This window comes from Zootoca vivipara, chromosome 9 (assembly GCF_965207765.1).
Source record: "Zootoca vivipara chromosome 9, rZooViv2.hap1.1, whole genome shotgun sequence".
In the NCBI taxonomy this organism is placed as follows: Eukaryota; Metazoa; Chordata; class Lepidosauria; order Squamata; family Lacertidae; genus Zootoca; species Zootoca vivipara.
The window spans coordinates 67788744-67813602 of NC_142592.1; the positions used below are offsets into that span (position 1 = coordinate 67788744).

Here is a 24859-nt window from a genome sequence, read left to right on the forward strand (position 1 = left end):
ATGAGCTGTCTGTGCATTACGTAAACCTGATGCCGACTTCACACCAAAGGTTGTTCTTGGGCGAAAGGGTCCCTCTTGCACCCTCCTTCCGCTGCTCCTCCTATCATGGGAGCGAGAGTGGGCTGTAGTGGTTAGAGTATTGCAATATGGACCAGGGAGAGGCCAGGGTTCAAATCCCCAGTGAGCCCTGCAGCTCACAGGGTGACCTTGGGCCGCCCATTGCCTCTCAGCCCAACCCTACCTTACAGGGTTGTTGTGGGGAGGGGGTTTAAATGGAGCAGCGGAGACCTATGTCCCTCACCTGGAGCTCCTTGGAGGAAAAAATGGGGGGAGATAAACTCAGTAAGTAAAATAAATGAAAACATGCTCATCCGATGCCCTACTTTAGATGCTTTGAAGGTCCATTCGCTGTATCCTTTTCCCGACCCACCCTTTGGGAGAAACCCATTTTCTCCTTTAAGCTGCTGCTCTCAATGAGATTTTATTTCATTTCATTTCATTATTCCCTGGTCATTTCCCTCCTGACCATGTACTCCGCAGCCTCTGCTTTTCACATCCTGATGACTCACACCTCTTTCTTTTCTCTCCATTGGGATAGCTCCTCTGGTACAGCACGAACCTTCTTAAATCCCAGGGTCATGGGTTCGAGTCCCACACCGGGCAAAAGATTCCTGCATTGCAGGGGGTTGGACTAGATGACCCACAGGGTCCCTTCCAACTCTACAATTCTAAGATTCCACGACTCCCTTCCACGCTGGCATTTTGCTTTGCAAGCGGCTCAGGGCAGGGAACTGCATTTCTGCAGTGCTTTTGAACACTGATGCCACATCCATTAACATGATGATGATGAATAACTCTGAAGAGGGTTATTTTTAACGCAAGGCACTTTGGGAAATTAGCATGTAAAGTGGGGGGCCTTTGAAAAAACTGAAATCAATCTGGTTTTTTAAGGAAAATGCCCGCCTGTTGTCGTCATAGAAATTACACAGAACAATTTGCATTCCTGGGTGCACATGTGAATTCTCTTTCCCCATCCATGTTGAAAACTGGTTCCATAACATTGAGATGAGAATATGCAAGTGAATATTCTCCATTTGCCTTATTGCAAAAACAGATTTCTCACACTGGATCTGGGCATTCGCGGGAGGTCGCAATTTCCAAAGGACTTTCCATGTTAGTCTGTTGCAGCATCGAAGAACCTTAAGCAAAATTTTGAGGAAATTTAAATCGATTAGTTAGACTTTAAGCAGCCACAGAATCCTTCATTCTCTTTATTAGGAGAGGCTACTTGAGGAAAACGTGGAGAAACACCAGGAAATGGCTACAAAGTTATTTCTGCCTGCAGTTACGGCTGCAGGCCGATCGCCAAGTTTATTTGATGCTGCAGTTTAAATGGCCTCCTTCTCCGTCAGGTTCAATATGGCTGCCGAAAGTTGTTTCATAGGCCATCCCTTGTGCCGGATGATGAGGAAAAACAAGAGGAGCAGCTGAATGGCATAAGACTGTGAGGAGCCGAGCTTTCCTGGAAATGAGCCGGCGGCTCTATAGGAAGAAACTGGGTGGGAAGCTGAGGAGACGGAGGCCATTTTGTTTTCAGTCACGCAGGATGAAAAACCACCTAAATTAGCAACATGTTGTGGTTTTTGCTTGCTTGTTTAAGAGGAGTAATAAGCTCTGCCGTTTATCCCCTCTGCGGCGTGAAAGCTAAAGGGCAGCAGGGTTCCCCTTCAGTCCCTTCTGTCACGCAGCTGGGCTGTTGGGGAGAGAGCGTGAGGGCGTCCATTTTGAAAAGAAGCCATCTTGATTGAGGTGGATGGAGAAGGGAAAATGGCCGTCTCTCTGAAGGTGCCTGACAGGAGTCGATGAACGAGAATGGCAGGGTTTTAACTCCTCAGAAATAGATAGCTGGGGTTTTAATTATTTAATTCCATTTATCCGACTTATTATAGGATTTCTCACACGGCCTTCAACCATAAGGTCCCAGGGCAGGCTACAGTAGTTTTTTTAAAACCAGATAAACATATATATATATATATATATATATATATATATATATATATATAAATTAGAAACCAACTTGGGTCCGGTTGACCCAACTTGACAGGCCTACCCAGATGCTTAGAAGGCCGAGGTAATTTTAATCTGCTTTGGTATTTTAACTTTTGCATGTTTTTAAAAGTATGGTTGTGAATTTTTTCTGGGTTCTTGCTTTGTCTATTTGTAATCTGCTTTTTTAAAATATACTATCAGCTAGCGGGACAGTATATTTAACAGAATAAAAATTTAATGGAATAAATTTAATGGAAATAAATTTATTTAAATTCAATGGAATAAAAATTTAATGGAATTTAATGGAATAAATTTAATGTAAATTTATTGGAATAAAAATTTAATGGAAATAAAATTTAATGGAATTTAAATTTAAATTTAATTGAATGAATGAATGAATAAATAAATACTGTTTAAACGGGGAAACGGAGGTTGTTATAAAAACACCCCTTAGCTGCTCAAGGTAAAGAGGTACATCTCTATTGTTTTCATTTTCATTTCATTTCAAAACTTATAACCCGCCTGCTAGCCCTAAGGTCTCTCAAGATGGCTTATCCTGGAACAGGGAAAAAAAATACAATCCAAAATGCATTATTATTATTATTTTTGAAAGGCACCTGGCATAATGTACAAGAGGTAAGTTAATATAATACGATAACCTAAAATGTACAGGAAAATACACACAGGCTGTACACAATCCACCATCAATAGCAGCATTTTAAAAGCTTTGCGAGAACAGAGCTGTCTTGCCTTGGTACCCAAGACAAAATGGAGGTGCCTGGTGGTCCTCTTTGGGGCGGCTGGAGTCGTGCCACTACCACCGAAAAGGCCCTGCTTCAAAAACTTGTTGCTTTTACCTCCTGTGAGATGGAAACCGAAGCAGAGCTCCCCGGTTATCTTAAATAAAAGCTGGGGCAATGCAACAGGAGATGAAGCATACATGCACTTTTTGCTTATGACGCGTTCAGCCCAGATTGGGCCAGGGCAGAGATCAGCTGCTAGACTCCCTAGGACCAGATCCGCCCGGTTTCTCCCCAGACCCATGGGGTGAGTGTTTGTGGGCCTGATGACTGTGGCCATCCGCTTTGGGGGAGCGAGGGAGGCGGCAGAGGGAGGCGACACTTCTCTTGCACGCCGGACTCAACTTAGGGAAAGTTTTTAAAGTATTAGGACTCGGGGAAGTTTTTAGTGACTGGTGTTTTAATGTATTTTTGGATTATTTTAAATTTTTATTGAAGTTATTTACTATACACAACTCTACTACAGCAACAACTGAAACAAATAAACCCACCACCACAACATCTAAAACGAAACAAACTTAACAACAATACACTTACAACAAAGAAAAAACATAAAAAGAAATAAAAAGCTTCCTTTATCCTGTACACGATAACCATTACCGGGTATTTCAAATTGTTAACTTAAGAACCATAAATCCTCCTGTAGGAATTAATCGAAACAAGTCCGGGTGGTTATTTGCGGGCACTGCATTTTAAAATGTATTTTTAAATCTTGTTGGAAGCCGCCCAGAGTGGATGGGGAAACCCAGTAAGATGGGCGGGGTATAAATAATAATTTATTTATTTATCGTCGTCGTCGTCATCGTCATCCTGCACATTTCTCTCTCTGTTTCAGGCATAAAAGCATCTTTGCCCTCGGACCCATCTCTGGCCAGCTGCGAAAGGATCGACCCAAACATTAACCTGGATGCAAAGGTATAAAGAGGATAAAGAGCCATCGTGGGGGGCGGGGCGGCTGCACGGACCCCATCCAGGAATGCTGCCCCCAACTTTCTTCCTCCTTTGCAGGCGATGGCGTCGGTCCGGATGTGGCCCTCCTGTGTCGCTTTTCCCAGCCGTATTCTCTCTCTCTTGCTGTGTTTGGCAATGGTAGAACTCACACTGGTGAGGTATCAGGATCCGGTGGTTCTAGACTTGCCAACTACAGCCTGAGGGTCAAGCCTCAGTCACCTGTCCTGCGGTCAGGGAGAATGGACCCGCTAGCAAACAGCTCCCTCTGCCAGTGGTCGAGAGCAGGTGCAGACAGAAGTGAAATGCCAAATTCTCTGCCCGCTCAGGGTCACAGAGCAACTAGTCCTTCGGAACAGGGTGCTTCCCCGGCCCCACTCTTTGCTTGGGTTCAGGGGGGGCTGCATAGGGCCACTGAAATCTTCTTGTGCCAAGATGATCGTTTCTTCTAATGAGGGATAGAAACTTAAAAAAGCAAAACAGAATTCAAGTTTGTCCTCGAGTTGGTGAAGATGGAAGCTACCGTACCATCTTGAATTGTGAATTTATTGAATTGTGAATTTATTGTGTATAAATGTTGGCCGCAAGCTGTGTGTTTCTGGAGGGCGTGAAGGGGTACCAGACTCCAAATATTTGGAGTCTTTTCGTAAGAAGAGCTTGCTGGATTAGGCCAAAGTGCAGCATCCTGTTCTCACAGTGGCCAAAAGAGAAGCCTGCAATGTGGACCTGAGCACAAGAACATTCTCCCCACCTGCAATTCCCAGCAACGGAGGGGCTGCAGACTTTCAACCCATGGAGGCTCGAAATGGACTCTTTAAAAAAAGATGAATGCCGCTGTCCTCTGGGTCTGGCACTAGCTTTCACACGGTCTCCGGCACAGTTCTGTTCCTAATGTACATTTCCTCTCACAAGTGCCCCTTGTCCTGCCTCAAGGCAGCGAACTGGTTCCTTGCAAACAAAGAACAAAACAAAAAAACCACCTCACCACCCTCCAAATTCTCCATAACCTGAAATATAAGCTTTGAAATTACATGTCGCTGATGCCTTGCAATAAAAGTTCCTTCTTTTCTCTGGGATCCTGACTAATTCCCTATTCCTATTTTGCAGAGACCCATCTAATAGGTCTTGAAAACATTTGGCTAAACTGCTTTGAAAGTCCAGCGGCCAAATTGCATTGGGGATATACTTCGGGGCAGCCCCCTCCTCAAAATGCAAAGGGCTCTTGCACAGCTCCTATTTATTTCAATCACTGTTAAGGTTAAGGAGACCAGGTTCGCCTTCCCCTGCCCCCATTTATCACGTTCGCTCTCTCTTGGCCTCAGTGGCCCACCTGTATAATGGGAATAACGAAACTGTTGTAAGCACAAAGTGTGGGTGGGGTGGGTGTTCAGTAAAGGACTTTGCTAAGTGGAAATGCAACTTAAAAACACAAATCGGTAGGAACGTTGCAGCAGCTTCGAGGAACACCTTTATACTGAGTCAGACCATTGGTGCATCTAGCCCAGGACTGTCCACACTGACAAGCAGCAGCTCTCCATGGTTTTAAGACAGGGGCCTTAACCCCACTCTAACTGAACATGCCAGGGATAGGAGCTGGGCCCTTCGGCATGTAAGGCAGGTGCTCAGTCACTGAGATATAGAAGACAGGAAATGGCTTTACCAGACCAATTGATCCATCTAGCTCAGTATTGTCTACACTGACTGGCAGCAGCTTGCCAGCATTTCAGACAGGGCATTTTTCTAGCCCTCCCTGCAGATTCTGGGGATTGAACCAGGGTCCTCCTGCATGCAAAACGGGTGCTCTGTCACTGAGCTGCACCCTTAAAGGGCAGCATTTCCACACTGGCAAGTTGAGCTTCTGGGAGGCCTTTGCCCCAGAACCGTATTGACTTGAAAATCTGCCCTAGTGGAGCTGGAAGAGCAGATCTTCTTGAGGCCAAAGTGATTTCCTAGTACTTGAGGCTTTTTAACCTCCTGTTTCTTCACCATCCTGCTCCTGACATAACTTGCTGTAAGGCAAATTACGGATTCCTTCCTTGATTGAAAATGCACCATCACCACCCTTCCGCCTTGCAGGTGTTTTGATGCTGGGCCTCCTGCTGGCCTAGGCATCTCTCCTACTTGCGCGGCTGACGGGAGCTGACAGATTAAATTATGCATGACTCCGGATTCGATTTTGACAGGTGTCTCTCGCAGGAACAGGACTGAACAAGACCCCCGGCGCTATCCGGCCAGGAACTGCAGAGGGCCCCAAATGAGAAGGGCAGTTTCCATGGGGTTAAGGGGCCTCACTTCTGGCTTTTGGCTTTTGGATCTGCTCTGCCAAGCACTGAAAATCTTTTTTTGAAAGATAGGGGCCATTCATCCCGCCAAATGAGATCCCACACTGTTAAGCACACATGAGGAGATTTCTAAAATCTCACTCAGAAACTTTGATCACTTGGCATGCTCTCTCTCTCATTTGACATGCCAACTATTTTTCTTACACTTCCATTCCATTTTTATTTTAGCTCCTTCCAGTCTAGCCATACTGGGAGCATTTGAAACAGATAAGAAACCACTCGGCAGAAGGAACCATTTTTACTGCTGGGATGCATCCCTTCCAAGAACGATGGATCTTAGTCCAGTCCTTCATATCCTTTCCAGTTTGTGACAGGAAGGGAGCACAGGTTGTGCCTCTGGAGTGGCCACAGAACTTTGGGGTGCTGTCCCTAGATATTTCGCAGATTGCTTGGTTCCAATAGATGCTAACTTTGTTGCACCTCACAGTTATCCTCATTCTTTTCTAAGCCTCTTCAGAGGGAAATACCAGCCAGTGCCTGTAAACACTAGCATGGTGAATATTTTGCTTCAAAAGAAAAAGAAAGTGTCATATTTTCTGGCATATAAGACGACTGGGTGTACAAGACGACCCCCAACTTTTCCAGTTAAAATATAGAGTTTGGGATATACTCGGCGTATAAGAAATACGACCCGGCGTATAAGACGACCCCCGACTTTTGTGAAGATTTTCCTGGGTTAAAAAGTAGTCTTATACGCAGGGAAATACAGTATATTGTTCAATTAGCTGGGGTACCTTTTTAATCAATTTACAGTGCAGAAGTTCGGTGAGTCTTACTCCCAGGTAAGTGGGTTCAGGATTGCAACCTAAAAATCATATTTGCCCAAAATGAGCAAAATCTGACCTCAGGTTTCAGCTGTACAGGGAACTAACCCGGTAGACAGGAACCTCAGGCCTGGGCACGGGATGTGGCCCTCCAGGACTCTGAAAGCTCCCCAGGCCAACCTCTCTTTTACTGGGCCTGTCCCCCCCCCCAAGTGTTTTTCCCTGGCTGGAATGTGACCTTGAACTCCGATGATGCCTCCGTAGGAGGATAGACAGGTGTACGGGCCTGGGCGGGAACTAGCTTATTGCATAAAAGTAAAGCTAACGTTAATTGCTCCGCTCCTTTACCCTTGGCCCCACCCACCACTGGAAAATGGCCCCTGGAAGTAAGTGTGCCCCCCCCCGGGCTTGTATAAGGCTCCCCATCCCTGACCTAGCAAACGATCCTATCTCAGTCAGTAGAGCATGAGACTCTTAATCTCAGGGTTGTGGGTTCGATTCCCACACGGGGCAATATATTCCTGCAATACAAGGGGGTTGGACTAGATGACCCCTGTGGTCCCGCCCAACTCTGCAATTCCATTATTCTTCCTTCCTTATTTCTCCATAATTTCCCCACCCCCACCCTGCCTGCCATGACATATCTCCTCCTCCTTGTTCACCTCCCTCCCCCAGTCGGTCCTTCACTGTAACAGGTAAGGCGCTAATGCAAATTCCTGTGTACCGCCAGCCGGGCCTTGCACAGCCGAAAGCGAAATCTAGGCCACCGCCAGCTGATGGTGGCGTTTTCAGAATAAGCTGTTTGGATAGTGGATGAGGACTGGATTAAGGGCCGAAGGCTGTCAGCACTTAAAAATAATGTCGGATTCACAGCTGATGCCGGGGAGGGCACTGAGCAGGGCTGGGATGAGAGAGAGATTGGGGGGGGGGGTTGTCTCGCAATGCAAGGCTTATGGGGCAAGATGGGGATTGGATGGGGTTGCCAAGCAACTGGTATTTTGCTGGGCCTTGTATCAGTTCAGACAACGGCTGAATGCATGCAAATACAATGAATCCTAAATGCAAAGCTTAGCAGCCACAAATATAGCACAAACTATTTTTACATGCCACCCAAAACTCTGAGCAGCGAGAGACTCGAAGGTTGTAGGCACGCAGCCTGGGCCTTGGAATTAATCTGCGCGTACGATGGAGGGGCTCACAACATTAGCCCTCCCAACAGATTTCGCTTCTCTGTTAGTCACAGCTTTGAATCCAGCATGGAGTAAGCAGGTCTTGTCTCTGGGTCTCCAGCTTCCAGGCCTGCCTCGAGCTCTGGCACACACCACTCTGGCGATTGTCCTCCTGCCTAGTTGACCCCATTGATCTGAAGGGGCCCCTCACTTAGTTGTAGCTCTTGCAATCTGGCTCCTTCCCTTGGGATGCTGAGGAGGACAGATTAAGGGGTCAGACAAGACCACCGTGACTGACAGATCCCTGAGCAAGAATCTGAATCCGGATCTCTCTAGATCAGGGGCAGGCAACCTAAGGCCCAGGGGCCGGATGAGGTCCAATTGCCTTCTCAATCCGGCCCACGGACGATCCGGGAATCAGCGTGTTTTTACATGAGTAGAATGTGTCCTTTTATTTAAAATGCATCTCTGGGTTATTTGTGGGGCCTGCCTGGTGTTTTTACATGAGTAGAATGTGCGCTTTTATTTAAAATGCATCTCTGGGTTATTTGTGGTGCATAGGAATTGGTTCACACACACACCCAAAAAATAGTCCGGCCCACCACATGGTCTGAGGGACGGTGGACCGGCCCATGGCTGAAAAAGGTTGCTGACCCCTGCTCTAGATGAATTGACCCAGCCTTCCCCCAACCCACAAGCGACCTCCAGAAGTTCAGGACCGTAACTCCCATCAGCCCTGGATAGGGAAGGCTCTTGAACATGACATCCTCTCTTGAGGGAACAATAAAAGTGGCCTACCTCACAGGGTTGTTGTGAGGGCGAAACCAATAAAGATAATAAAGCACTTTGAAAGCCCCTTCTGGAATCTCATCCCCATATTTCAGCAGGTTGGAAGAGATGAACCCGAGGCTGGAAGGGCTGTGGAGAGTTTTGAATCGGCCACACTGACAAATGCTTATGGCTCGTGAAGGACTTAAGAGACTTTCTTCATTTTTAAGAGGTCTGTTGGGAAACTGGGAAAAGGGTTCAGACCAGTGTGACATTAAGCCCCAAAATGACTCAGGCCCCAGATATCTGAAAGGCTACCTCCTCCTTCGCTGCAGACCCTCTCAGGTGCTGAGATTGGCAGAGGGGACCCCCTTGGTAGATCTTCCACCCTCAGGGGCTGAGGATTATGATGGCTTGGGAGAGGGCCTTCTTGGTGGCGGCCCCATAGCCAATAAAGTAATAGGCTGATAGTTTAGGTTGTGTTTGTCACCTTCCTTGTGAATTGGGATGATAATACTCTGCTCCCAGCCCTCGGGTAAAGTGCCAGAACAGTTTATATAAGAAAGTAATTTTGCTAGGAGGGGAGAGACCACCACTCAGAATTATTCCTAAAGACCTCTGAAGGGATCATGTCTTCTCCAGGAGCTTTATCAGTCATTAAGGCATCTATAAGATTGTTTACTTCTTGTTCTGAAACGAGAGGCCATTTTGGTGTCAATGTTAGCAGGTCCTGAATCATAGTTGGTCTATGTCACTTTCAAAGACAAGTATTAGCAGAGATAAAAGCATCTAACATAGGATTAAAACCTGTATCTGAAATCAGGTTCCAGAACTGTCTTATCCATTTCTATCCAAGGCTGCCATTCCCAGCTCTTTCCAATGAGTGATCATGATCTCTCCCTCCACCCGCCATCTTAGTAGTTCCTTATAATTTGATAAGAAGCCAAAATTTTTTGGTTAACTCATGTCTTGTGTCTGTCTTACCCTCCTGGTTAGTTGAGCCAAATTCTTTTCTTTTCTTTTTTTTGCCTGCACTCATTATCACACCAACCCAATTTGCCAAAAAATCTTGCTGGATGAGTGACCCGGTTTAGTTAAAAGCAGTCTTGGATCTGCAAAGATGGACACAATGCCTTCAACAGGATCCAGCCGTGGAAACTCCCTCCCCACAGAGGTGTGTCTTGATGAACTGGACTTTAGCAAACGAAAGCTTATGCTGGAATATTGTTCCATGCACTTGCGATCTCTCTGGGTTAAACCACAGAGCCTAGGGCTTGCCGATCAGAAGGTCGGCGGTTCGAATCCCCACGGCGGGGTGAGCTCCCGTTGTTCAGTCCCAGCTCCTGCCCACCTAGCAGTTCAAAAGCACGTCAAAGTGCAAGTAGATAAATAGGTACCACTACAGTGGGAAGGTGAACGGTGTTTCCGTGCGCTGCTCTGGTTCGCCAGAAGCGGCTTAGTCATGCTGGCCACCATGACCTGGAAGCTGTACGCCGGCTCCCTCGGCCAATAACGCGAGATTAGCGCCGCAACTCCAGAGTCGGTCACGACTGGACCTAATGGTCAGGGGTCCCTTTACCTTTACCTTAGGTCTGGTTTGCTGAGAACGAAGACCCCTGGAGATGACAGCAGTGATATAGGGTTCTATTTACACAAACATAAAAATGCATGCTTAAGTTGGAAGTCTCGTCTAGTGTGAGACAGGCCCCTATTCTATTTCTCTCTTATATCCCCAGCAGCCAGAACCGTTGGCCCATCGATTATCAAGCTGAACCTTGGAAGGTTCAGGCGAGGCAGAAGGCATTCCTTCGCTCAGCACACATTTAACCTGTGGAACTCCCTCCCACAGGAGGCAGGGATGGCCAACAACCTAGCTGGCTTTAATGAGGATGCGACAGATTCAAAGAATGAGCTCAGCCCCCGAGTTATAGCCCTCCCTTGACTTTTTGTTAGTCTTTGTGGACCCAAGCAAACTCTTTATTATCCAGGGATGCCCTTATGGGGGGGTCGAAGGCCGAGCTGTTGCTCTCAAAACAGGTAGCTGCCTCCTTTGGAGCACCTGCTCTCAAACCCTGCCAGCCCTTTCCGCTTAGAGGAGCCCTCACAGTTGGTCCTTTAATCTTCCCTAATCATTTGTTAATTAGAAGGTCACGGTCCTCCTGTTGGGAGTCCTGCTCACAGCTGCCACAATCTATGTAATCCTCTCTACCCCCCTCCACTCCTGCCCTAACCTCCATCAGTATTTCACATGCCGCAAGAAATAAGGGAAGGAGGGAAGGAAGGAAGGAAGGAGTCTGGAGCCAGAGGGAGAAAGAGACAAAGGTGCCACAGAGATTAAGAAGTTGCAGAGAGGAAGGAACGGCAGCGGGGTTTTCCTCCATCTCTCGAAGCCATCCAGTGAAGCTGAACATTGCAAGATTCAGGAAAGATAAAGTCCTCCTTCGCGCCTGTGGAACTCCCTCCCACAGGAGGCAGTGGTGGCCACCAAGCTTAATGGGTTTTAAAGAGGATTGGACAAAATCATGAAGGAGAGGCCTATCGGCAGCTATTAGCCACAATGGCTCCGCTCTCCTTCCACAGCTGGAGGCAGCAACGCTTTTGACGACGGTTTGGCAACTTCAGCTGGTGCAGAATTTGGTGGTCAGGTTCTGGGTCCGATTCAAAGTGCTGCTTTTGACCCATAAAGCCTTCAGGGGCGCAATACCTCTTGTAATTCAAATTGATCTGGACCCTGAGATAATCACAGGAGGCCCTTCTTCATGTGCCTCCTCCGCGAGAGGTCCGGAGGGTGGCAACACGAGAACAGGGCCTTTTCTGCAGTGGCTCCCCGCTTATGGAATGCTCTCCCCAGGGAGGCACACCTGGCATCTTCATTACACACCTTTAGGTGCCAGGCAAAAAAAAAAACATTCCTCTTCAACCAGGCCTTGGGCTGATTGGCATTCAATACCCTTTTAAATGTGTTGTGGGAGGAGGAATTACTGGTTTGTTGTTCTTAATTTTTTATCCTCTTCACATGAGGGGTGGTATACAAATTTAACAAATAATAAAAATAGTAATTCTGAATGCCGATTTCTGGAAACCACAGGAGGGGAGAGGGGGCTCTTAGGCCCGAGTCCTGCTTGTGGGTTTCTCAAAAGGCCCCGGGCTCAAATCTCCTGTGAAAAGAGGAACAGACAGGAACTTCTTTGTCTGCAGCCCAGGAATTCTGTTGCCAGGCGAGAGCAAGACAGATCAACAGTTAGACTCACTAAGGCGGCTTCCTTATGGTCAATTCCGTTCCAGTGCTGCCTGTTTCATGTTTAGCCAATGCTGCCTAGAGGGCAGAGATGGGGAGCCTCTAGCCCCCACCATCAGGTCCAGCCAGCCTGGCCAAAATTGGGAGATAGAGTCCAGCAAACTCTGCAGTCTCCCCATCCCTGGTTTAAAACCAGAAACTTTGTCCATGGCCAGGACGTGCCCCACTACAGAGCAATGCCCTTTATATTTCTCACCTAAGGCCGACCACTGCCCTGCTTCTTACAGATGTGCCATGCAAGGCACAGGAAGGCAGCCAGAGAGGGAAGATCGGCAAAGGACGGCAGATTTGGGCGTGTGGTGGCAGCACAACCAGAGGCCACGAGGGAAGACATTTGTAAGAAACCCACCTTTTAAGTGCAGCAGAATTTACACTATGGAACTCCCTGCCTATTGGGGCGCCTGCAAAAAACATTTTTGTTTAGACCAGTGTTTCTCAACCAGTGTGCCTCCAGATGTTTTGGGACTACAACTCCCATCATTCCTGACCACTGGTCTTGCTAGCTAGGGATGATGGGAGTTGTAGTCCCAAAACATCTGGAGGCACACTGGGTGAGAAACACTGGTTTAGACGACCCTCCACAGGCATGTAGACTGCTTCAGCTGTCTGATTGTTGCTGATTTTGTACATTGATAAAATATAGAAGTAGTTTTTAACTGAAAGTTTATCACTTTATTCTGCTTTGAGTTGCTCAACGACTTTGGCCCTCCACAAAAAGCACAACAACTTTGATGAAGCTTCCCCCCCCCAAAAAAGCTCAACAACTCTGGTTTTTAAGCATTTGAGAACTATAAGACATACCCCGAAAATAAGCCATACTTCCGTGCCGCGCGGAGCAAGACCACCGAGCGCCCCAGCCAGCTAGCGGGACCCAGCATGCCGGCCCGCGACAGGAGGAAGCCTGCCGGGTCGGGTCGGTGCCCGGAAGCGGCGGCGGCTGCTGCAGCACTGATAAAGAGAGAAGCTCGTTGCTTGCGGCCTGAATGGGGGAGCAGCCCGTTAATGGGAACAGCTGCTGCTGCTCCGGCAGTTCACTGGGCGAAGACGGGGGAATTCCAGCACCGAGGCTGAGACCGGGAAAACGTGCGGAGGGATGGTAGCGTGCGCGGCTGCTGGCAAGGCCAGTGCGCGCCAAGGCGGGAAGCCGCGGCGAGGGCTGCCGAAGCGGGAGGAGGAGGAGACGGCGACCACAGCAGCAGCAGCAGCGCAGAGAAACAGGGAAGCTCCGTTTCCCTCTGGCGTTTGCGTCTGGGAAGGCTCCTCGCTGTCAGTTCCCCACTCCCTGGTTTCCGAGACGGAAAGCCAAGCCGAAAGCTCCTCGTTCTCCATCTGAGACAAGGATCATTGACTGTTCTTCTTTTGATGATTCAAAGCCAACTCCCCTGTGTGCGCGTCTGGGCCCCTATGCGTGGAGCATTCCGAGCGCTCCGCAGCGCCGGTCGGGCCGGGCGGAGTGCCTGAGCCAGCAGCCTCCGCCTGGCCCGGCCAAGGAGGTCTGCCTCCCCGCCGCCCGGAACTGGCGGCTGCAGTGCCGAGCGCTTGGAGCGCCCTGTCGGGCTGGGTGGAGCGCCTGAGCCAGCGGCCTCCGCCTGGCCCGGCCAAGGAGGCCTGCCTCCCCGCCGCCCGGAACTGGCGGCTGCAGCGCTGAGCACACCAAGCGCTCCGCAGCGCCGAGCGCTTGGAGCGCCCTGTCGGGCCGGGCGGAACGCCTGAGCCAGCAGCCTCCATCTGGTCCGGTCAAGGAGGTCTGCCTCCCCGCCGCCCGGAACTGGCGGCTGCAGCGCTGAGCACACCAAGCGCTCCTCAGCACCGAGCGCTTGGAGCGCCCTGTCGGGCCGGGCGGAACGCCTGAGCCAGCAGCCTCCGTCTGGTCCGGTCAAGGAGGTCTGCCTCCCCGCCGCCCGGAACTGGCGGCTGCAGCACTGAGCACACCAAGCGCTCCGCAGCACCGAGCGCTTGGAGCGCCCTGTCGGGCCAGGCGGAACGCCTGAGCCAGCAGCCTCCGTCTGGTCCGGTCAAGGAGGTCTGCCTCCCCGCCGCCCGGAACTGGCGGCTGCAGCTTGGAGCGTTGGAAAAGACTCCTGGAAAAGACTCCTGGAAAAGACTCCTTTCTCCAGGCAGAAGAGAAGCTGGGGGTTTGTGAGTTGACCCCAGGGCAGAAGAATCGTGGGCAGTGTGGAGGGATGCAGAATGAAGTCGGGCAAAATTAAGACACCCCACCGAAAATAAGACACCCTGCGTTTTTTTGAGGGAAAAAAGTTTTAAGACGGTGTCTTAAAAAAGGGGAAACACGGTAAGAGAGAAACAGCAGGATTCTGCCATCATTCACCCCAATCGTGTGAGTTTCAGTAGTCCAAGGTTGTCACTCGCCCCGAAGTGAGTGGGAAGCCATTGCTTGTGCAGGAGCGCTCCACGCAGCTTCCATGTTCCCACCTGCATCTCTAGTCCTCCATGAGGACCAGAGGCTTGCTTTAAAAATCGTGCGCACACCCGCACACACGAAGCCGAAGCTTTTAAAGGAACTGGGTTCTACAGGAGACACAAACCCAATGATTAAGTTCTGCCCTTTTGCCACCGAGTGGAGAGAGAAGACTTGACGACAGGAAGTTATAGACACTTCTGTAACAATTTATTGAATGAGGCAATAAGACAGAATTTGGGGGAACAACAGGTACTTCCATGCTCTGCTACAGGACTGCGGGTGGCTGGGAACGAGGATCTTTGGGTCTCGGGGAATAATGTCTCAGTCCATCGGAACGTTATTCCATTGCCAAAAAAAGGAGAGGAAACACTGACTGTAAAGTCACACCTGACATCTTCACAACGACAATACAAAATAATAATATTTTTAAAAAATTTAAAAAAATTAAGTCAGAGACCTGGGCTTTTGTTTCTACGAGAAGGATTCCTTCCCCTCAATTTAAGTCCGGGGTGTTGGTGGTGGGGGACGGTGAGTATACATTTGAGATTTTCAATTTTTGGGTTTGTTTTGTTTTTTAAAAAACAAGAATCTGGAAAAAGCAAAACCCTGCCCTGAAAGGTTGGGACAGACAAGAGAGGTGTGGTAAATGGCAGTGTAAAAGAACGCAAAGAACGAAATTAATTACTGCGTACTATTCCCAGCCAGAAAGGGTGCTTGAAATAGGAAAATCAGAGAGCGATTCTACCTGTGAGGCAACAGCAGCCGTTTGCTTAGCTGGGGCCAGTGAAAGCCTTGGCCCTGTTTAAAAACAGCTATCAAAAAATGCCGGGGGGGGGAACATGAGAGGGGGGCAGCCCTCCCTGAGCCCCCATTCTGGGGCGGGGGGGCTATCACCTTTCCCATTGCCAATTCCACACAGGGACTGCAGGTGCCCAGTCTCGCTGGCCACATCTCTTTCGTAGACGTACAGACACTGGGCCCCTGCATGGCGCAGCATGGCAGCCGATGTCGAGTTTGCAGCCTTGATTGCATGGAGGGGGGCCTTAGCCACTACGAAGGGGATGTGCGCAGCTGGGGCCATGGGGTGGGGCTCCAAGGGCTCCGAACAGCTGCCACGAGAAAGGGGTCTTTGGATGGGCTGCTGCCCCAGAATGCCAGGTGCAATTTGGAGAAGAAGGGGTCGGGGGAAGGAAATCGAAGTGAGAATTGTGGGTGCAAGGTGGGTGGGACCTAGCTTGCGATCTGAAGCCCTTCGCCACCAGAACTGACACCGGTAGCCGAAGGCCAGGATCTCAGCCACGTGGCCAATGAGGCCGGGGTAAGCGTGCTTAAATGCCACCCGTGACCATTTGCAACACCCAACGGGGCCTTTCTACTGGTGGCTCCCTCGTGCCTTCCCAAACTTGTCGCCGCTCCAAGGGAGGAGAGTCTTTTCAACCCGCACGCAGAAATTCACCAGTGGGGAAAGGAGGCTTTGGGGGGAAGGGAAGGCTTCAAGCATGGACTTAAAAAGGGAGGAGGGAGGGCAGAATCTCTTTCAACAGGTCACTAAATAACTTTGGAAGGGAGGAAGGGAGGAAGAAAGTGTCTCTTCACCCCGACAGGATCCAGAGTCAACAGATTGCAGCCCTCGCTGTCTCCTGCAGGATTTTTATTACCCTTTCAACGCCTTTGCAAGAAAAAAAAAAGAGGAAGTCTCTTTCCCCAATTTGTCTTCTCAAGCCTTGCTTTCTCTCTCTCTCTTTTAAAATATATGTCCATGTTAAAATGATACTTAATTCTCGACACGAGGAAGGCGGAGGAGCCTGGCTTTGTGGGGATCTGCCAGGCCAGGAAAGCCCCAACATGGACCCCGCCTCCCCCCCTGAGAAGAGAGGGCAATAAACCTTTTTGCCACATCTCACCCCAGCTTTGAGAAAGGATGGTCCATGCAGTGGGAGAGGAAGGCTTGGCCCAGCCTGCCCCAAACAGGCTTTCTTGCTTTCGCGAGGCCAGAGAGGAGCTGTAAAAGTCGTGCTCTCTCCCCGCGTGGTGTGTGTGTGTGTGTGTTTTCCTTTTTGTTAAACGAAACCTTTTTGCTTCCAAAGCTGCGAGACTCACAAATTCCACCTGATTGCACCTCTGCAGAGGCGTAGAAAAAACTATTCGCACAAGGGAGGAGGAAGCTGCTGCAGCGCCATGATCCTGCCGTTCTTGCCCGTCACTGCTCCAGAGTCACCACCTCCACGGCCTGGCCGTCCATGGTGACGGTGCTGTCTGTTATCCGTGCGGACACGGGAGCCATGGCGACCTGGACGGGGCCGTTCCCTTGAGCAAGGCTGGTGACGACCGTCTGGTACATGCTCACGGGGATCTGGACAAGCCCTGCGGAGACAGAGAGAGGGGAGAGGGGTCAGGAGAAAACCGAGGCTGGGCAAGGCACTGAGTCAGTTCCTGCGATCTCACAAGAGTTGGAAGGGATCCCAGGGGGTCATCTAGTCCAACCTCCCTGCAAGGCGGGAATCCCAACCAAAGCGGCCCTGGCAGGTGGCCAACCTCTGCTTAAAAACCTCCATTCTTCCTGAGGTTAAGTTGGAATCTCATGAACCCACTGGCCAGGAGAAAACAGACTTGCTCCAAATTCCATGGGACAGCGCTTGAGATATTTGAAGATGGCTATCATATCTCCTCTCAGTCTCCTCTTTCCCAGGCTAAAACACCCCCAACTCCCTCAACTGTTCCTCATCAGGCTTGGTTTCCAGACCCTTGATCATTTTTGTCGCCCTCCTCTGCACACCTTCCAGCTTGTCAAAATCCTTCATAAATTGTGGTTCCCAGAGCTGGACACCGTATTCCAGGTGTGGTCTGACCAAGGCAGAATAGAGTGGGACTATGACTTCCCTTGATCTGGACACTAGACTTCTGTTGATGCAGCCTAGAATAGCATTCTCTTATTTTGCTGCTGATTTTTGAAAGCACCCGAGAGTGAGAAGGGACCCATCTTCTGTCTATAAAGGAGAGCTGTTGAGCCCCTTTGCCCAGAGACTAGCCAGGGGGTGGTGGTGTTTTTTAAACCCAATGGCCGCCTTCCCTTCTGGGTGACCTTCCAAGGGCCACATGCAACAATTGTGACTTTGTGCAACAGGTTAGATACGACACACCCACACACCCCTCTCTATCCTCAATAGACAAAGAAGAGGATCTACCACCAGATTATCATACAATCATAGAGTTGGCAGAGACCACAAGGGCCATCCAGTCCAACCCCCTGCCAAGCAGGAAACACCATCAAAGCATTCTTGACATATGCCTGTCAAGCCTCTGCTTAAAGACCTCCAAAGAAGGAGACTCCACCCCACTCCTTGGCAGCAAATTCCACTGTCGAACAGCTCTTACTGTCAGGAAGTTCTTCCTAATGTTTAGGTGGAATCTTCTTTCTTGTACAGTAGTTTGAATCCATTGCTCCGTGTCCGCTTCTCTGGAGCAGCAGAAAACAACCTATCACCCTCCTCCATATGACATCCTTTTATATATTTGAACATGGCTACCATATCACCCCTTAACCTTCTCTTCTCCAGGCTAAACATATCCAGCTCCCTAAGCCGTTCCTCATAAGGCATTGTTTCCAGGCCTTTGACCATTTTGATTGCCCTCCTCTGGACACGTTCCAGCTTGTCAGTATCCTTCTTGAACTGTGGTGCCCAGAACTGGACACAGTATTCCAGGTGAGGTCTGACCAGAGCGGAATACAGTGGTACTATTACTTCCCTTGATCTAGAATAGATGCTATACTCCTATTGATGCAGCCCAGAATTGCATTGGCTTTTTTAGCTGCTGCATCACACTGTTGACTCATGTCAAGTTTGTGGTCTACCAAGACTCCTAGATCCTTTTCACATGTACTGCTCTCAAGCCAGGTGTCTCCCATCCTGTATTTGTGCCTTTCATTTTTTTTTGCCCAAGTGTAGTACTTTACATTTCTCCTTGTTAAAATTATGGTTGTCATTGTTTTGTATTATTGCTATTATTTCATTATTGTGTTTATATACCCCACTTTTTTCTCCAAGGAGCTTGAGGTGGTCCTACATGGTTCTCCCCTCCTCCTGCTCATTCAGTCCCCACAACCCTGTGAGGTAGGTTAGGGCGAGAAGCAGAGACCAAAACCACCCAAGCAGCTTCATGGCCAAGTGGGGATTCGAACCCTGGTCCTAGACGGACACTCTTGAGCGCTGCGCAGCACAGGCTCTCATTACAAACAAGAAAGCATCTTTAGCAAAAATTATTGGGTCTGGGAAGCGGAATCCCTGAGCCCCAAGCTCTGAAGCAGGGGCAGAGTGGGTCTGCCGTAAACCTCGGATTCCATTCCTGAAGGTCACCGTTTAACAGCAGCAGCAGGAGGAGGAGGCGGCAGAATGTGATTTGAGTGTCCTCATGTCACTTTGCTGTGCAGACAGGGAAGCTTAAGCCTTACTTAAGCGCTCTGACCTGGTATCCGAGGCAACTCCAAATTGGGCAGGCGCCGGCCCTGAGCCTGGTTGCTCTTTCTTGGACGATCGTGGTGCCCTTGTGGCACCGCCAGGTAACACCACCTTGTGCCCAGGAAAGCAGGTAGAGGAAGCCTGTCCGAGACAGACTCACGGCATGTGTGCGTGTGTGTTCTTTCAAGCCACGCACCACGATGAATCAGCAGCAGAACTAGAAAAACCATGCTAGGAAACTTTAGGCCAAAACATTTTCAGAAATGAGCACCAGCAGGGGCGTACCCAGGATCAAAATTAGGGGAGGGCAAGGGGCGGGGGCAAGGGGCGGGAGGGGAGGGGCCACAGTGGGAATGTGGGCGGGGCTACGTGGCCTGCGTCCTCCCAGCTCTTCTGAGGAGGCAGCCCCAGGCTCTTGTTCCTGGCGCGAAGCTCCAGAGGCGCGCGGGGAACGCAAGCCTGGGGCTGCCTCATCCGCGCCTCCCAGGTCTTCTGAGGAGGCGGCCCCAAGCTCCCGTTCCCGGCGCGAAGCTCCAGAGGTGCGCGGGGAACGCAAGCCTGTGGCTGCCTCCTCCACTTACACTCCCCGCTCCCGCTTAGCGCTCCTCCGCTTACGCTCCCCTCGCGCCTCTGGAGCTTTGCGCTGGGAGCCGGAGCCTGGGGCTGCCACGCTGCGCCCCTTAGCCTTTTGCTTCTGGGGGGGCAATTTCCCCCTCCTGCCCCCCTGCCCACGGCACTGGTCGCCCCTCTGGGCAGCTCGCCCCATCCCCGGGTGCGCTGTTTCTGCCCCAAGCGCAGACGGCTCAGCCTCCTCCTCCTCTGCTTCCCACCCGGCTCCCCACTGTGCCTCCTGGGCTGGCTCCGCAGCCACTGTCCCTGGCTGAGCTGCCCCTGCAGCTGCTCTGCATAGACATCAAGGCACCCAGCCAGAAAAGTGAGTGTGAGTGCCTCGATCTGGGGAGAAAGTGGGGGGAGGGAGGATCTTGGAAGGGTTGAAGGAGCCTGCAGTGTGTGTGTGTGTGTATGTGTGTGCGCGCGCGTGTGTGCGTTTGCTGCTGCTGACTGACTGTATTTCGAATTGGGGGAGTGTCTGTTTCTCCTGCTGCAGGGGAGAAAACTACAAAGAAGTGACTTCTTGGTGGGGGTGGTCGGGGTGGGGTGGGGAGAACAAGCGAGGATCCCTCCGTCTCTTACGTTTATACCCCACCGCTTTTGCAGCTCGATAGTGGGAGGGGGAGAGGAGAAAGTGCGATGGGTTATGGAAAGGGGAAAGGGGGGAGGGCTGGTCTGTTTTTTTTTTCTGGCTGAGGTCGCGCGCCCCGCTTTTTGCATTGAGATTTCTTCTTTCTTTTTAGCTTGGGGGGGCCAGCTGGCTTCTAGAGTAGGGCAGCTGCCCTAACTTGCCCCATGGTGGGTACGCCCTTGAGCACCAGGGGAAATTTGCACACGGGTTCCTATTTTCCCAAGGCCAAGCTACGCGACATATCCAAGATTTCTACAGTTTGGCAAGCGGCAGCAACGGGAGTGGGGTGGTTTGATTGGGAGTACTCGGGAGACTTCCGAGACTTTTTAGTTTAGAGAAATGGCAAGGAAGAGGTGACATAATAGAAGTTTGTAGAATTAAGTATGGCCTGGAGGAAGTAGATGGGAAAAAAAATTCTCCCTTCTCTCATTACGCTAGAATCCATGGACACCCAATGGAGCCGAATGTGGGAAGATTCAGAAAAGGTATTTTTTTAAAACAAAAATTATTTGCACGGCGCATAGTTAAACTATGGAACTTGCTGCCACAGGAGGCAGGGACAGCTGCCAACTTGGATAGTTTAAAAAGAAGATTTGTCTAATTCGTGGAGAGGGCTATCAAAAGACCCCTAGTCACAACGGCCCTTCTCTGCCTCCACAGTCGGGGGCAGACGTGCTTCTGAACCCCAGCTGCTGGAAACTGCAAGAGAGGAGAGTTGCTCTTGTGTTCGAATCCTGCTCGCAGGTTTCCCCCAGGCATCTGAGAGCAGGATGCTGGACTGAATGGGCCATGATCTAGCAATAACACCTTGTGTTATCATGAGCTAGTTAATTTTTCTCTCTCCCAGTGTTAGATTCCCAGGGGAAATCACCACTCACCACCATTCTGCAGCTGCTATTTCCCCAAAAAGGAAAAGAAAAACTTACTTGTACAGGGAACTTAGGAGAAACTTTTCTCCATTGGCCATGTGTTCATCCCCTCCCCTCCTCCCCTTGCATTGATCCAGTTGGTTACTCCCTAGCTTGATCAAACCATAGTTTACTGTTGCATCTCAGCCTCCCAAACTGTCTCAACTGAGCCAGTGAGCGACTTTTGTTAGAAACAGGCCTCTGTAGCAGCTATACATGCCAGGAAGCAAAAGATGGACCTGTTGTTTTGTGCAGAAAACCTTGCTTTAGACATGATCTATAGCAAGCCGTCCTAAAAACCAAACTACTTTTTTTGCAAATTTAAAAATCCTGACTACACTCCAGAGCTGGCTGTTAAAACTTGCCAATGCTCTAAACTCCCACCTGCTAAACAATTCAGATCACATTACAGGTAGGTAGCCGTGTTGGTCTGGATCGAAGTAAAATTACAGTGGGTGTTTCCGGCTATATGGACTCTGTTCTGAAACCATATGCTATCAGTGCTCCCAGCTACGTACGTGACACCACAGATTTTCTGAGGAAAATACAATATTTGAACAATCTTCCTAACAATACTATACTAGCCACTATGGATGTGGAATCTCTATATACCAACATCCCACACAATGATGGTTTACAAGCCATAAGGAACACCATTTCAGATAAAACCACAGCGGACTTTGCTACCAAACTCTGCCACTTTGTCCTTACCCACAACCACTTCAAATTTGGTGATGACCTGTTCCTCCAGATCAGCGGCACAGCCATGGGCACCCGCATGGCCCCACAGTATGCCAACATCTTCATGGCAGATTTAGAACAACGTTTCCTTAACTCCTACCCACTCAAACCTCTCCTGTACCTGCGATACATTGACGATATTTTTATTATCTGGACACATGGACAACAGACCCTGGAAACCTTCCACCAGACATTCAATGACTTTCACCCCACCATCAACCTAACAATGAACCAATCTATGCAAGAAATACATTTTTTGGACACTACTATAAAAATACAGGATGGACATATAGACACCACCTTATACAGAAAACCAACTGACCGACAAACATATCTACATGCTTCTAGCTACCATCCCAAACATACCAAACAATCCATCGTATACAGCCAGGCCTTACGTTACAACCGCATCTGTTCCAACTCTACAGACAGAGAATCTCACCTAAGAGATCTACAGCAAACCTTTTTAGAACTAAAATATCCACCTGATGAAGTTAAACAACAGATCAACAGAGCCAGACAGATACCTAGAGAGAACCTGCTGCAAGACAGACCCAAAAAAGAAAATAACAGAACACCACTAGTCATCACATACAGCTCCCAAGCTAAAACAGTACAACGCATCATCAGAGATCTACAGCCTCTCCTGGACAATGACAGCTCCCTTTCTCAAGCTCTGGGAGGAAGACCTTTCATTGCCTACAGACAGCCACCCAATCTTAAACAACTCCTCACCCACAATAATACAACCACCAGACTTAACATGGACACTGGTACCAGAGCCTGCAATAAACCCAGATGCCAACTTTGCTGCCACATACACCCAGACAACACCATTACTGGCCCCAACAACATCCAACATACCATCTCAGGACTATTTAACTGCTCATCTTCTAACATTGTGTATGCCATCAAATGCCAACAGTGCCCTTCAGCTCTCTATATTGGACAAACAGGCCAAACCCTACGCCAAAGGATAAATGGACATAAATCTGACATCAGGAACCAGAAGACAGAAAAACCAGTAGGAGAACACTTCAATCTCCCAGGACATTCTATACAAGATCTCAAAGTAGCTGTCTTACTACAAAAGAATTTCAGAAATAGACTGGAAAGAGAAGTTGCTGAATTGCAACTTATCACCAAGCTCAAAACCATGGAGGGACCTGGTTTGAACAGAGATATCGGATTCTTATCTCATTATACATGATAAGCGATCTTCAGCCATCTCAACCCTTGCTTTTTCATGCAAAACCATTTGCAGTCGTTTGCGGTCATCAACAGCTATCAGTCAGTCAATCACCCACTTCCACCACCCTTCTGAGTGATCCCCCCTCCCCATCCCCACCCCTTCTCTACATAAGTGCCTGGAAACTTCCATTTCACTGTATCTGAAGAAGTGTGCATGCACACGAAAGCTCATACCAAAATAAAAACTTAGTTGGTCTTTAAGGTGCTACTGAAGGATTTTTTTTTATTTTAATTCAGATCACAGATTCATTCATTCATTCATTCATTCATTCTCCCATCTTCTTCTCCCAGGAGCTCAAGCTGGTATAAATGGCTCCTCATTTAACCCCCCCCCCGGACAACCCGATGAGGTTGGTTAGGCTAAGAGGCAGCGACTAGCCCCCAAGGTCACCCAGTGAGCTTCACAGCCAAGTGAGGATTCGAACCCTGGTCTCTCCCAGGTCCTGAGTCCACGCTGGCAAGCTGAGATCAAGCACGTCGCAGAAAGATGTGATGAGGGGAACAACTCTGGAGGAAATGAAGCCGAAGAGCCAAGCCAGAATGCAATGTACACTTCTACACGCTAATTCGGTTAAAAACAGCAGGAAACTTAATTTGGGGTTCGCTGCAAACATATTATTGGAATTTGGACAACCTGGCTTCCCAGGCCTCTCAAACCATTATTATTATTATTATTATTATTATTATTATTATTATTATTATTAGGGGGGGTACCAGGTTGGCAAAGGCTGATTTGACTCATGTGACCCATCCTGGAATCACGTGAGCACAAGGACTCCCCCCCCCAAAATGTTTAGGGGTACTCTCATTTTCCTACTCATATTGAAATACTGCCCCTCAACGAGGCCAAACTTAGATTCACGAAATGTTTAGGGGGTATGCATCCCCTTGCAAAAACAGCACTGGTTGTACGTCGTTTTAAACTCTTTTTAATGTTGTGACCCGCCCTGGGAACTTAGGGCGAAGGACTGGTCATGAACAAGCAAACCTATCAACATCCCAAAGTCAGAGTTCTGTTGCTGCATTAAAAAAAAGAAAGAATGAAATGAAATATGGCCAAACTCGCCCCCTTGTCACTGGGGCAGAGAGAGCACGTTGGGTTGCAAGCCTGGGGCTCTCAACTGGGATAAAAGGAGAGAGATGGAGAAAGGAAAGGGACAGGCGAGCGAAAAGAAGAAAAACAAAGGAAATGGAAAAACCAAGAAAGGTCAATGTGCAACGAGACCATTGCTAAATATGGCATTCAGCCTGGCTTCGCCTCATGCACAGCATGGAGGCTTAAAAACTGGGAGTTGTCTGTGCATGGACACGAACACACACACACAAATGTCCTTTGCTCCTGAATTGCTCGCCAGCATTAGATGCAACAGCCTTCAGCGCTGAGAAAGCGAGCAAGGGGAGTGGTGCAAGGGGAGAGGTGGGCAAGTTCCCTTCAGGACCCCAGAGCACAGCCGCCTGCCCTTGGGAGAGGAGTTAAAGCCCCAGAGATATGGTAATCAGGCCTGGGATTGTCACCCCACGGCATCTGCCCCTCTGATTAGCCTTAATCTAGTTGCCACATGTTAATCTAAAGCTTGGGATTTCGGACCCTTTCAATGGTATTAAAGAGAAAATCCCTTTGCTCACAACTTGGGCAAGGGCGGGTGTGTGTGTGGGGGGGGGGGCGAAGAGCACGTTTGTAGGGCTGCCGGCGCTGCTC

At 49.3% G+C, this 24859-nt stretch overlaps 1 protein-coding gene across 8 annotated transcripts in view; it reads right to left on the reverse strand.

Moving 5' to 3' along the window:
- Positions 1-14745: 14745 nt before the first annotated feature.
- The window catches only part of NRF1 (nuclear respiratory factor 1), a 73233-nt gene continuing 63119 nt past the window's right edge, over positions 14746-24859 (reverse strand). For all 8 annotated transcript variants that reach the window (XM_060279251.2, XM_060279250.2, XM_088676481.1 and 5 more), the window contains one exon: positions 14746-16924. In XM_060279251.2, coding sequence (XP_060135234.1) covers positions 16761-16924 — 164 coding nt within the window. In that variant the 3' untranslated portion in view covers positions 14746-16760. The remainder of the gene's footprint in view (positions 16925-24859) is intronic.